The sequence below is a fragment of the Tachysurus vachellii genome, chromosome 4 (genome assembly GCF_030014155.1).
Source record: "Tachysurus vachellii isolate PV-2020 chromosome 4, HZAU_Pvac_v1, whole genome shotgun sequence".
NCBI classification, from domain to species: domain Eukaryota; kingdom Metazoa; phylum Chordata; class Actinopteri; order Siluriformes; family Bagridae; genus Tachysurus; species Tachysurus vachellii.
The window spans coordinates 3,635,236-3,649,568 of record NC_083463.1 but is presented as its reverse complement, the minus strand read 5'-3'; the positions used below and the strand labels follow the sequence as shown (position 1 = coordinate 3,649,568).

At 43.0% G+C, this 14,333-nt stretch overlaps 1 protein-coding gene across 1 annotated transcript in view; it reads right to left on the bottom strand.

The window, feature by feature from the left end:
- Positions 1–14,333, bottom strand: part of col7a1 (collagen, type VII, alpha 1) — a 47,011-nt gene that overhangs the window by 30,667 nt on the left and 2,011 nt on the right. The window contains exon 2 of the mRNA XM_060867243.1: positions 2,347–2,417. Within this exon, the coding sequence (XP_060723226.1) occupies positions 2,347–2,410 (64 nt within the window). The 5' untranslated portion in view covers positions 2,411–2,417. The remainder of the gene's footprint in view (positions 1–2,346; positions 2,418–14,333) is intronic.

The window sequence follows — 14,333 nt, the reverse complement described above, 5'->3', positions numbered from 1 at the left end:
CTGGCCAACGTAGCGTTGCTCCTGGGTGGGTCCTCCTTAACCGTGCACAGGACAGAGTCGGACACCGGCCCTAAATATTTTTTGGGGGGGGGCAGTAGGCATCGGGGTCCGTGGGCTGCGGAGCCAGGCCAGCCACGGACGCCCGAGGCCCCTACAGTACCTCGGTCCGACCCAGACCTGTGCACACCAGTGACCGAACCCGTCCACATGGGTGCCAGACCGGAAAGCTCGGGCAAGGCCCGGGGGAACCGGCTGATCGCCAAGCTGGCGGACACCCCGATGACGTCGGTTCGGGCGGCCGGCATCCCTACGGCACCGGCTGGAGCACCGAAGGCACCCGAAGCGCCTGAACCTGCCGAAGCGCCTGAACCTGCCGAAGCGCCTGAACCTGCCGAAGCGCCTGAACCTGCCAAAACGCCCGAGCCTGCTGAAACGCCCGAGCCTGCTGAAGCACATGAACCTGTTGAGGTTCCTGAACCTGCTGAAACGCCCGAACCTGCTGAAGCACTTGAACCCGCTGAAGCGCATGAACCTGCTGAAGCGCCCAAACCTGTTGAAACGCCCGAACCCGCCGAAGCGCCCGAACCCGCCGAAGCGCCCGAACCCGCCGAAGCGCCAGAACCTGCCGAAGCGCATGAACCTGCCGAAGCGCATGAACCTGCCGAAGCGCATGAACCTGCCGAAGCGCATGAACCTGCCGAAGCGCATGGACCTGCTGAAACGCCTGAACCTGCTGAAACGCCCGAGCCTGCTGAAGCACATGAACCTGTTGAGGTTCCCGAACCCGCCGAAGCGCCCGAACCCGCCGAAGCGCCCGAACCCGCCGAAGCGCCCGAACCCGCCGAAGCGCCCGAACCCGCCGAAGCGCCCGAACCTGCCGAAGCGCCCGAACCTGCCGAAGCGCCCGAACCTGCCGAACCCGCTGAAACACCGGATCCAACCGGGCCGACCAGGTCGACAGAACCAGCCGAACCGACCGGGTCGATGGGACCGACCGGGTCAACCGAGCCAGCCGGACCGACCGGGTCAACGGAACCGACCGGGTCAACAGAACCAGCCGGGCCTACCAGGTCGACAGAACCAGCCGAACCGACCGGGTCGACGGAACCAGCGGTCCCCAGCTTTGTCTCCCTGTCTCTGTCAGTCTCTCCCTTTCCTGTCCGTCTTTACAGGTTCAAAGCGCCTCCAGTACCACCCTGGCCGCCAACGCCGTTATGGTCTCTGGCCCGACCTGCAGCGCCACCCTGGTCTCCGGTCCTGCTCTGGTCGCTGACTCTGCCTGCGGCGCCACCCTGGCCTCCGGTCCTGCTCTGGTCGCTGACTCTGCCTGCGGCGCCACCCTGGCCTCCGGTCCTGCTCTGGTCGCTGACTCTGCCTGCGGCGCCACCCTGGCCTCCGGTCCTGCTCTGGTCGCTGACTCTGCCTGCGGCGCCACCCTGGTCTCCGGTCCTGCTCTGGTCGCTGACCCTGCCTGCGGCGCCACCCTGGTTTCTGGCTCCGCCCTGGCCTCCTGCTCTGCCGGCTCCGCCCTGGCCTCCTGCTCTGCCGGCTCCGCCCTGGCCTCCTGCTCTGCCGGCTCCGCCCTGGCCTCCTGCTCCGCCACGTGGACCTGGCCCGCCTTCCCACCCCCTGTTCCTAATTGAGTCGTCTTCTTATTCATGGCATCAAAATTTTAACTTGCCGGCTGCAGCAAACCAAACATGCGTCTGCTTCTGTGTGTCGGATTTCGCAAGTCGGCGGTTATGACGCGTATTTTGAGCGACAAACAAATTAAACACGTTTTATGTTACAAGAGCATCATAATCTTAGAATTTAGAATTTCACTTTTTTTTAAAAACTAACTAACTAATATAAAATAAATTGAAATTAAATATTTATTTTCCAAATCTACAGGGAGCCGCAGCAGAGGGATGAAAGAGCCCCTTGCGGCTCCGGAGCCGCGGGTTGCCGACCCCTGGGATAGACAGTAACTTTTTTCAAGGTGAATATGCAGGTATGTTACGCTCATAGTGCCTGATTTTGACTGCCACTGAATATGATGAGACTAGCAGAAGGATTCTCAGGTCTGTAGGAAAGACACTGATTTTCACCTGCTCTAGACTTTTTAGCTTCGACATCATATTTCTGTCAAGCAGAAATGTAGAGAATGAGAACGATGGTCTTCAAATTAATTAGAAACTTTAGAAAAGCCTTAAGAAAAAAAAATCACCAGCATCGTGTTTTAGACTTGTAAGGTTTGAGATGTCAAGTATGCAGTAAAGGTCAACAAAATTTATTTTATTCATTTATTCATTATTTTATTCTTACAGTATAATGCTGGTGTTGGTGCTTTCTAGAAATTGTTACCTTGAGCTGTAGATCTGTTTGTTAGGAACAGCAACACCACAGCCACCAAAGTCCAAGGCCACATCTTTACTCTGTACAAACACACACATACAGTCATCTACAGGCACAACACAACAATATGCATGCAACATACGGATACCGTAAACATTGGGAGTCCATACGGTGACCAGTCCAAACCTTCGAAAGAGTCACATGACTCCATCAGGTGTACATTTTCTGTGTTGTAAATACATTCAAAACTCCTAACTTCTCACATTGTGAATACTATCAAACTTTACATGTTTCCAACGCAACAAACAAGGCCAGTGTTTTTATAAGAAACATGGAGGAATAATGCTGGTTAGAGATTTCCCTTCTGTGCGGTATCCATTCCAGCAAATCTAAGTGGCTAACTATTGCTTAAACTGCAAACCAGTCCTGAACTGCAACTCAGTGACCTTAAGAGTTAACCAAAATTGGGCATAGCCCCCCATCCTTCTTGGGGACTTGATCTGGGAGGGGAAATGGCTCTTTTTTAAGCATGATTACAATGTAACTAGCAATAATGAGTTAATGAGGTATTAACAGAGCCGATGTAAAGATTGTGTACAATAGCCTAAAGGCTGTCAGTTTGCAGAAGCATGTCACCTCTTGTGATCTTCCTTAAAGTCAAAGTAAAACATCAGCAGCCTCCTCTGATCATAAGCCTACAATAAACACTACCCCATACAGATTTAACAGTGAACAATGTCCTGTTGTTTCCTGGTGTGGTGAAAGGAAGATCAGACAAATGTGCAGGTATATAAACGTGTCATCAAACCTTCAAGACCGGATTCAGAAACATATAATGAGTAACTGTAGGGTTCATTTTCCGATGACTCTCACGTCTAGCAAGAAAAACTTCATGACCTTCTTTGAAGTCATAATACGTCTGGAGTGTTTGATTTGGTTTTATGTGACTTGATGCCCTGAAGGTGAGGAAAGAGTCTAAACATGTACTATAACACTCAGGTCACAACAACCATCATCCTGAATCATATTAACACCTACACACGCACACACACCTACTGTATACACAAAAATGCAGACCACACACACACACCTACACACCTACCTACATACACCTATACACACAGCCGCACACATATACACATATTCTGTACACCTATACAAACAGGGTTGTGATTGACTTGTATACATACCTCGCGCCCAGCGCTCCTGGGAAATTTACATTCCATGTTGCTGGTGTCCTTTCAGTCACTGACTGTTTACACTAGGATTCTGATTGGTCAGAAGGTATCATGCACTTCTGGCTTTTTATCAGGTGAATTTTTACCTCTCTCAATTCATAACCTCCGTCTATGTTTTGTCTCAGTACTTCATGACATGTTTGGTTTGTTCCAAAAGTCTTGGTTGAATTTCTAATTTTAATTGAGTATGAACTTTCTGAAGGCTACAATGTACTGCCACCTTTATCCTGACATTCAGAGTCTCTCTCTCTCACACACACAAAAAACAGGTTTGCTGAGGGCTGCAGCTCAACACACCTGGGGTCACCTGTAGCTCAGCACTGTACCAACCAACACTGTGGCCCTGGCAAGATATGACATGAGTATGTGATTATGTGTGATTATGTGTCTGCGTGTGTGTGTGTGTGCGTGTGAGTATGTACGTGTATGCACATGATCAATCTATAAGGTTTGCTACTTTCCATGTTTAAAGGTTATCCATCATTCAAATAAATCATAAATACATCTATAACTGCACATGACTTGCCTTCATGTATAAGATTCCTTCTCTTTGCTGGAAGCAAAAAAAAAAAAGGCAGCGGAATGTTAGCATCTGCTAAAAAAACGTGACAGAAAACAAGTCGCTGCAAAGTATTAATCAGATCAGTTTCATGACAAGAAAATACAATCAAGTTGTGATTCCACCACTAAATCCACAGAAACAACCACAGAAACAACAGAATCAAGTTGTTGACATTTGACACACCCGTCTCTGATCCCAATGTGCCATCTTCACTCAATATCACTCATGGCTTTGGAGGTATGTAGGCTGACTTAAGAGAAAAATGGAGCTTAACCAAACATTTGTACCTGCACTGATGTACACTAACAAAATACTATATCCACACCCTGGACAGAGTGCCAACCCATCACAGGGCACACACACACACACACAATCACTCACTCACGCACTCACACACTACGGACAATTTTCCAGAGATGCCAATCAACCTACCATGCATGTCTTTGGACCGGGGGAGGAAACCGGAGTACCCGGAGGAAACCCCCGAGGCACGGGGAGAACATGCAAACTCCACACACACAAGGCGGAGGCGGGAATCAAACCCCGACCCTGGAGGTGTGAGGCGAACGTGCTAACCACGAAGCCACTGTGCGACCCATATTCAGAATATGATTAAGTTAATTACCAACAATATAAATCCGTGTTATTCATGCATGCATTAACCAAGCATGACAATAATTCTAAGGGTGTACATTTGGACATTTGTTTACAAGGAGACTGGTTTCACTGCTGTGAAGTTCCCCACGATTTAAGAACAGCTATTATTAAGTCCCTGTGTGGGCTGTTGCTATTTAAGTGATATTACCATCCCAGGTGCTTTAGACAACCATCAGCGTGCCAGACTATGATTTATTGTAACACCACCTCTGGGCTGGATGTCATGAGGTTCTGGCTCTAAACAAAAATTGTCAAGACCATTTGTATTTCATCACTGCAGTAGTACAAACACAGCCTTTACTGTGAATGGTTTGCTTGCTACCTGAAGAGATACTGAGAGATTCTGCTCCACACAGTCTCTTCACTGGTGTCCCACAAGGTTCAGTACTCAATCCTCTTCTGTTCTGCATCTACACTTGTTCTCTTGGTCGAGTCACATCCTTACCCAGGTTTTCATACCACTGCTATGTGGATGACACTGAACTCATTCTCTCCTTTCCATCATCAAACACCTCTCGGCTCATCAGCTGAAATTTAATCACAGCAAATCTGAACTGCTGTTTATCTATGGTGATTCATCCCCACATCAGCTCACTGACAACTCACTGACATCACCTCAGGACACTGCACACAACCTTGGGGTAACCATGGACAATCAACTGTCCTTTTCCTCATCTCACATTGCTAATCTGTCACATTCATTCTTACGATATCAAAAGTATTCTTCCATTCATGTCCACACAAGCCACTCAGGTCCTTTATCAGTCCCTTTCCCTTTCGAGAGTGAACAACTGCCACACGGTTCTGGCAGCTTTGGTTCTGAGTGCCAATTAACCACTGTAACTGATCCAGAATACAGTTCTGGTACTTGGGTGGTGGAATGATCTACCTTTTCCTATAATACTTAAACTAGCACCTTAAAAAAGTGGTCTTACTATACTTCCTTTCAACAGAGTTTTTATACTGATGGTATTCTGAGTCCATGACTTAGCAAAGCAGTATCAATGTAGCCATTTGGTCGAGACTGCAAAAGCCGTTCTGTGTAAGGACATTTGCCAAATGCCAGAAAAGTAACGGTAAGATGAGCTGCAATTTGTTGGATGGTCAAAGATTGTTACTAGCTCTATCCTGCTTTTGGATTTCTTCAAGTTTGAAGTGTTCTGCATAGATGACCGGAGGAGAACGTACCTGTATGGACGGTGAAAGAAGAAGAGGAAGGGTGGAATTTGGTAAGTGGTAGAGAGGGACACTAATAAGAAGATAATTAATAGAGAACTCAGTATAACTTTTTTTTATAATATTACATATTATATATGTGTCTGCGCCATGTGCTTTTGTTTTTTGTATCATGTGTGTTAGCCCTGCCCTTTTCCTCATCTGGTCCCGCCTCTGCACACTTGTTCCTTGTGTTTCAATTATTGTCACCCCATTTATACCGGTTGTCTTACATCTGCCTTTCGCTGAGTCCTTGTCTTTTGGTTTGTTGTTTTTGGTTTGCTGTCTCTTTGTTTGTTGTACTTGAGTTTTCTGTGTTTGGGTTACTTTATGCAATCGCACCGAACAAATGAAGGCATCCGAACGAAGCAAATTTAACAAGTGTAGTTTGTTCAGCTTAGAGTTTGTCGTTTTTCTCAAATCATTGTCTTTTAAGGTGAATTCAATGTAAAAAAAAAATCAACACTTTTCTGGAGGCAATACTTGGCTGAAACAAGTATCCGGTACGGATAAAGCACTTCTGCCGAGTATGAGTATTATACGAGTAATACGAGTCAATATCTGTGCTCGGATTGAATGAAAATCATCATTGGGTATCTGATTGTGTCAGCGTTCTGTGATAGGCTAGTCACAGCGCGCCTCCCCTACACACATACAGATGTATTGTGTTGCACTCGGGTTCGCGGGTCTTTTCCGTTAACGTTTAGGGTTTCTTCAGCTTTTTACTTCGGGTTGTAACGTTAATAATACGTACTTACTAACCAGTAGAGTTCTGGTAAACGTGGGTTCGTTCAGACGTGGTACTTGCTTGGTAGAATGCGACTCGCATTGCATCTCTGCCTGTCGGAGATTTTTTTTCTTTTTTAAACCTTCAGCTGTCTCTAACCAGTAACCAGACACTGAGTGTCTGACACGTTTTTGCTGTATTTCATAAAAACATAAAGGTAGTAAGCTAGTGTTATAAATATTACAAATTATTACCGGTTAAAGTCACGCCCCTTTCAAGACAACAGCCATGCCTACTTCTGGGTTAGGCCCCACCCACTCAGAGTACGGATACAGATACAGATAATTCATATGGTTAACAGATACGGATACAGATACAGATAATGCTGTACTCGCTCATCCCTAGTAATTATATAATATAACAACTAACACTTCAGACACTTATCCTACAGTTTGATCATCATATTATGTCTTTGTTCAGATTCATCTGTGTAACATAATGGCAGTAAAAAAAAAAAAATTAAAAATCTACTCTGTTTAGCCACCATGTTTGTGTTTTCATACCAGATGATGCGATGGATAAATAGAGAGATCTTTAAAAATGTTGAAACTTGAAGACGAAAAGTGGATTCAGCATAAAAACTGAACTTCGCTCAACAGCCTGAAGATAATTCACACATTAACTGCCTGAGTCGGAAAGAGGACCAAATGGAAGGATAAAAGAAAGAAAAGACAGGATTATTGGAGAAACAGGAATAAGTATAATGACAATCAAGTCTTGAGTCAACACAGCTTTCATGATTTGTCTTTCGTAGGAACAAAAAGATGACGAGCTGATTTATTTGGGCACTTTCTGTACTGATGTTGAGTGACAAATGGATAAAAGCTATGAAGCTTTTTTCATGCTTGTGTTTATAATAGTTTAGTTATTTATTTGTTCATTTATTTATGTATTTTCTACACTTTTTTCCCCTTTGCTCTGTGCACATAATTCTAGTTCTACTTTTATTGTGCTTTTATTGTTATTTTTATTCTATTTCAAGGACACAGACTGGTGATAAAGTATTTCACTACACTGCAGTGCATGTGACAAATACATTTAAATTTGAACACATACTAGATTAAAAAACAGACAAACACAAATGTATAGATACAGTAAAGCAGATCTATATGAAATAAACAGATCAAATAATATATAAATAAATAAATCTATATGAAATAAATTCTTAAACTGGCTTTATCATCTGTAAACTGACTGATGTGACTGGTTTAGCTTTGGATTGAATTTTGTTCTTGTTCTTTGTTTATATTTTGTAAAATAGTTTTTTGCGTTCGTGTTAAATGTTTCTCCATTTAAGAAGGTCAGTTACATGAGTCATGGTTAGTTTGAGGTTTTTACGTAAGTTTCTTGTTTGTTGTTGATGTACAGTTTATTCCTGTTTTTATTTTTCTTCAAGCATCAAACATGTAATCTCACCCGTCCATAACCCTTCATTCAGCCATGCTTTAATTAACTGTTTTTACTTAAACATACAAATGAAAGACTTGCGTTATATTCCTTCTCTGGACTGTTTATTGGTTTCATTTCCTGGGTTATTTCCTTTGACACGCTGCTCATAACAATCAATCCCGGCTCTTTATAATCTGATGTCTAATGTCTAACAGATTTTCTACTGCACTTATTAGACTTATTTTGGGTTGTTATTATTGTGTCTGTGTGCAGTTATGAAGAGTCTTTTCTTTGAATAATGATTTTGAAGAAGATAAGGATGATCGTATACATGTAGCTCGAGGCAACAAGTTAAAGTCAGATCAGGTCAGAAGAAAGGAGGGAAAAACAGCAGAGGAGGATAAAAGAATGGAGGTATGCTAGGCTATAAACTGTCGGTCAATAACCTTTACATCAGACAAAGAATAAGAAGAAAGAGGTCAAAACTGTGGGAAAAAAGCTGACATCCTTTAGTGGCTGAGTCAGTCAGTCCCCAGACGAATGTTTATCATTTCTGCTTTGTGTTAATGGTCTGTAATGTTTGAATCTTTCTGCTGACTGAAAGGAGAATCATAATCATTACCACACTTCTTCTGATGAAACTGATTAAAGGTTATGAGAGGGGTTGTGCTGCTGTGTGTCCTATCACACCATCCAAGCCATCACTGCGTGACGATAGTCTCGCTCATGGCTTTTAAGCAATGTAAGCAGGCGTTGGGGAAATAGAAGAGGACGTGGCCAAATATATACACAACATGGAACGTGTTTACATTTAAGAAAGAAAAAGAGTGAAAATGCAAACTCCACACACACAAGGTGGAGGGGGGAATCGAACCCCCAACCCTGGAGGTGTGATTCGAACGTGCTAACCACTAAGCCACCGTGCCCCCCAACAAGTGAGCTAGAAGTTATAATTAGCATTTAGTCGGTTTTTGCAGATTTAACCCTTTTTACAAGTAAACTCAACTTCTGGGACATTTTCAGTATAAATAAAGTCTGACCTAAAAGTCAGAACTCAGAGTTAGGACTTTTGTCTTTCAGTGTATTTTGGACGTGTGTTTGTGCCTCTGTTTATAATCTTACACTGAGTTTTAGTGTTGAAGATAAATCTGAGCTGCTTTTTAGATGAACAAACACTTGGAGCATCTCAGAGAGCAGAAATGGGTTTGATATTAATATTCACTCTGAAGATACAAATATTTATGTGGAAAAAAGAACCGTTTTTGTTTCTTTTTTCTTTATTTTTTGTATATAACATTTACTCTTAAGGTACAAACATCTGTGTGGAAAAAAATATTTTTGGAACTTTTCTATGAAAATGTCACTTCTAGTATTGTAGAGAAAAACAGAAATAGTGATGAAACTCTACAAATTCTTGTAGTGAGTGTCTGACAAAGTCCTGAGTATTTACTTTTATATGAGCTTCATATTAACACCACTGTGGAGTGAGACATGAGGAACACATTCAATCACCAACATGGACACAAAAAACAAGCGGAAACATTTTTTGGGGGAAAAGATTTAAATACTGTTTAGCAAGCTCAGGAATGTTAACATGATTGTAAATAAAATAAAAAAGGTATTCATAGTAATTGATAAAATCTTGGTGGGGCACGGTGGCTTAGTGGTTAGCACGTTCGCCTCACACCTCCAGGGTTGGGGTTTTGATTCCCGCCTCCGCCTTGTGTGTGTGTAGTTTGCATGTTCTCCCCGTGCCTCGGGGGTTTCCTCCGGGTACTCCGGTTTCCTCCCCCGGTCCAAAGACATGCATGGTAGGTTGATTGGCATGTCTGGAAAATTGTCCGTAGTGTGTGATTGCGTGAGTGAATGAGAGTGTGTGTGTGCCCTGTGATGGGTTGGCACTCCGTCCAGGGTGTATCCTGCCTTGATGCCCGATGACGCCTGAGATAGGCACAGGCTCCCCGTGACCCGAGGTAGTTCGGATAAGCGGTAGAAAGTGAGTGAGTGAGTGATAAAATCTTTGTAATTGTATCTAATTAGAAAATTGAGATATAATTCTATAGGTGTGTGCATGTGCTAGTTCTGGGCACACGGGCAAAGGGTTCTCGTTGTTCATATGATCAGGATCATGAGACGGTTAATTAAACAGGAAGAGGTTTGTGTACGCACACATCTGGCAAAACATCATGCGTACGACCTTCCTAATAATCCGAGACGTCTTTCTTTGCGCTTTAACACACCGATTCAACTGAACAGCAGAGAGACTAGCACAACCTGGAAGCATGCTAAGCATTTGGCATTAAAGCCACAACACAGATGAGCCTGACCTCAGGAAGCCGGCGGTCCGAAGAGAAGAATAGTTTAATAAAAAACATCCTGACTAACAGATTGTTTTACACAGAGAATGAGGGGAGGCGGCATTTCTTCTGCTGCAGAAGTGCATCTGCTGCACATATTTTGGTGTGGGGGTAAATAGATGAGAGAATAAGCGAGGGGAATAAATAAGAGCAGAGAACAAAACTGAAATGAGAGGCTCGCCAGAACACATTGAAGTGATGAAGCAGAGGAGTCAGAGAGGCTGAATCCCAGCTGCTAAGTTCGGACGATGGCCTTAAGACACGGTTCAACTCCGGTACACCCCGTCTTCGTCTAAATATAACTTCACGTCAATAAATAATCCCCTCTAGGGATCTGTCGCTGTTACTTATTCAGCAGGTTTTAGATTTCTAATAAATTGTAAACTCTGGTGCACATCGGTTTTGTTTGTTTAACCGACACAAGCGAGAGACAAGGCACTCATGTCACTTGGAGGAAAAAAATGTGCTAGCGTTATATATAGCCACAATATAGAACACAATTCCTTAGAACATTATACTATTTTACTTATTATTAACTATTTTTCACTTTATACACTCACCAGAACCTCATGAAATATCCCTGCTACTTCCTCTCGAGCTTTATTTTTCTCCGTGCATGTTTAGTGAGAGCTCACACGCTCAACATGCACTTTATTAGGAACTCCTGGGACACCGGGAAATTCGAATCAATTAAATTTTATTTCTATAGCGTGTTTTAACAATGGACAATGTCACAAAGCAGATTTACACAACTATAAAAATTCAGGAGATAAATAATTAAAGTTTAAATTCCACCCTCACGCCGTTATTATCATTATTATTTATGCAGTAACCTAAACAGCCAATGTTGTTGCAGCAGAAGCAGGGCAAGAGCTTCAGTAAAAGTTCCCATGAAACATCAGGAAGATGAAAAGTCTTATCTCTGTGACTTTACTCAAGTCTATTGATGGATGATGTTTCCATATGTGCTGGTTTGATTATTCCACAAACAGCTGATCTCATTAGAGATACACAGTGAAGAGTGTGAAAAACCAAAACATCCTGTGAATGACAGATGTGTAGGAGGACACCTCGTGTTGATCAGAGATCAGAAAAAAAGGCTCAGTTTGGTTTAAACTGTCGCGCTGGAATACAGTAACATAAACAGTCTTTAAAAGTTTCTGAAATATTCAAACCAGCCCATCTGTAAAATACAATAATATCCATCTATGCGTCACAGCTGACGTCACAGATGTTTGAGATGAACGTCACGGAAGATGCAGTAGCATCAGAGCTTCAGGTGATGATCACCTCAAACCTCAAGAACATCAAATGTTTTGTTTCCTGACTCTACAGAGCCATCTTTATGTGTTTACGTGTCTCTACGTCCTTGTTTTCACTTGATCTGAGGCACAGAGTTCTGTTCTTGTTCTGATTGGGTTTCTGTTGCTTAGCGACAAGCCGTAACATTCTAACAGAGCATCGTTTCACACTGTACACTTTTGTGCTGATCCTGCTTCAGAGCAGTTTCATAACCCATAATCATGTAAAATACACATTAAATTGTGCTTCCATTATCCCAAACCCACCATTCCATCACTGATGTAAAACAACATTAAAACAGCCTCATCATTATCTCTCTCATCATTTTAGGCAAAGTATAAAAAATAGGTAAAAAGTGTGGAGTTCATTACATTAAAACTTACCAAGAAAACAGCCAATGAGCTAAAATAATATTTCTGATTCCAAGCATGAAAAAAGGAACAAGTGCCAAACACAACAGGTTGTAAAAACAAGCCCAAACTAACATCGCAGGTTGGTCAGGAATAGCAGAAACCCGGAACACCACAAGGCCGTGCTCGTCCGAGTGTGAAATATCTCAGGGTTAAAGCTCAGGTCACGGTTTTGTGTAGAGATCCTTCAAAAGCTTTCCCTGCACTAGTTACAGCAGATCTTACTGCTTATACTGATCTACATAAAACCCCCAAAACCCACAGAAAAGTAAGTAAATAAACAGAAATACAGAAACAAAACAAAAAACAAAAAAAACATTTCAGGGGCACGGTGGCTTAGTGGTTAGCACGTTGGCCTCACACACCTCCAGGGTTGGGGGTTTGATTCCCGCCTCCGCCTTGTGTGTGTGGAATTTGCATGTTCTCCCCGTGCCTCGGGGGTTTCCACCGGGTACTACGGTTAACTTCCCCGGTCCAAAGACAAGCATGGTAGGTTGACTGGCATCTCTGGACAATTGTCCGTAGTGTGTGATTGCGTGAGTGAATGAGAGTGTGTGTGTGCCCTGCGATGGGTTGGCACTCCGTCCAGGGTGTATCCTGCCTTGATGCCCGATGACGCCTGAGATAGGCACAGGCTCCCCGTGACCCGAGGTAGTTCGGATAAGCGGTAGAAAATGAATGAATGAAAAACATTTCAACAGTTCATTCTGATTGGTCATAAGATGGACGTATATGGACTTGGGTGGGATATTTGATGAATGCTGTAAATATTCTGAGACTAAAAATTAACGTGTTTTTGGTAATCAATGCTTTTTCTATCATCAGTGTCAGTGCTTTGTTACACTCTGATGCTGTTAAAACTATGTTTAATGACATTTTGAGGACTGAGAAAATGTTGTGCTTTCTCACTTATACGACAAGCCACGTTTCTCTTATTCACCTCAAACGAGGGAGAAAGAAAGTCACAAGAGGCTGGTGAGAGAAAGCTTCAGACTGAACTTCATTGTAAACAGAAATAGATAAAAAGCGTAACGGGTTCATCTTTTATGTAATAGTACAATGTTATCACTGTCACAATACTGTATTATAAGAGGAATAAAATACTTCAGGATGCTGTTTGGAGTGATAACGTTCACTCTGCTTCATCACACCACAGTAATTAGTGTCCTGTAACAGCACTCCTCGGTTAAGGTGTGTTTCAAGGTTGTGTCCAACAAGCTGCCACTGCTGGGTCCCTGAGCAAGGCCCTTAACCCTCAATTGTATAAAAATGGGATAAAATATAAGTTGCTCTAGATAAGAGCATCTGCCAAATGCTGGAAACGTAGCTACTCAATACCTCTGTTTCTGATATATTTCTTTCTTCTTTATATTGTATTTACTTTGTGCCTTTTCAACTCATTGGCTATTTTTACACCAAGGACAGTCGTAAAAAGCATTTCCCTAAATGTTGTACTGTGTATGACTGTGCATGTGACAAATAAAATATAAATCTACTGCATCAGTACAGTGGTGTTCAGAATAGAAATGGACTTATGGGATCAGTATAAACAAACGACGCTTTGGCTGAAAGTCTGCTAGAAAATGAATCAGGACACTGGCTTTCAGTGTGAGACATCAGGACACAGGACACTGGCTTCCGGTAGCTGCAGGCATCATATTTAAAACACTGATGCTTGCCTACAAAGCCAAAAATGGACCATCTTCCTTTTACCTCAAAACTCTTCTCACTTCTCACACTGCACCTCGCACCCTCAGACCTACAGCACTGCTCCACTGGTCCCACCATCTCTCAGGATAAGAGGGAGGTTTACAGCAAGACTTTTCTCTGTTCTGGCACCGAGGTGGTGGAATTAACTTCCCCTAGATGTCTTTGAATAACAGATGAAGACTTTCATCTTCCTAAATCACTTCAACTAGCACTTATTTTCCCTGTTTGTTTATCTATTTAAAAAAAGTGCTATAATTCCTCCAAACAGAGTTTTAGAGCCCTAAATCCTAAGGCTGATATCCCACTGATAGAGACTCAAAACACTTTTGTAAGTCACTCTGAATAAGAGAGTCTGCCAAATGCCATGAA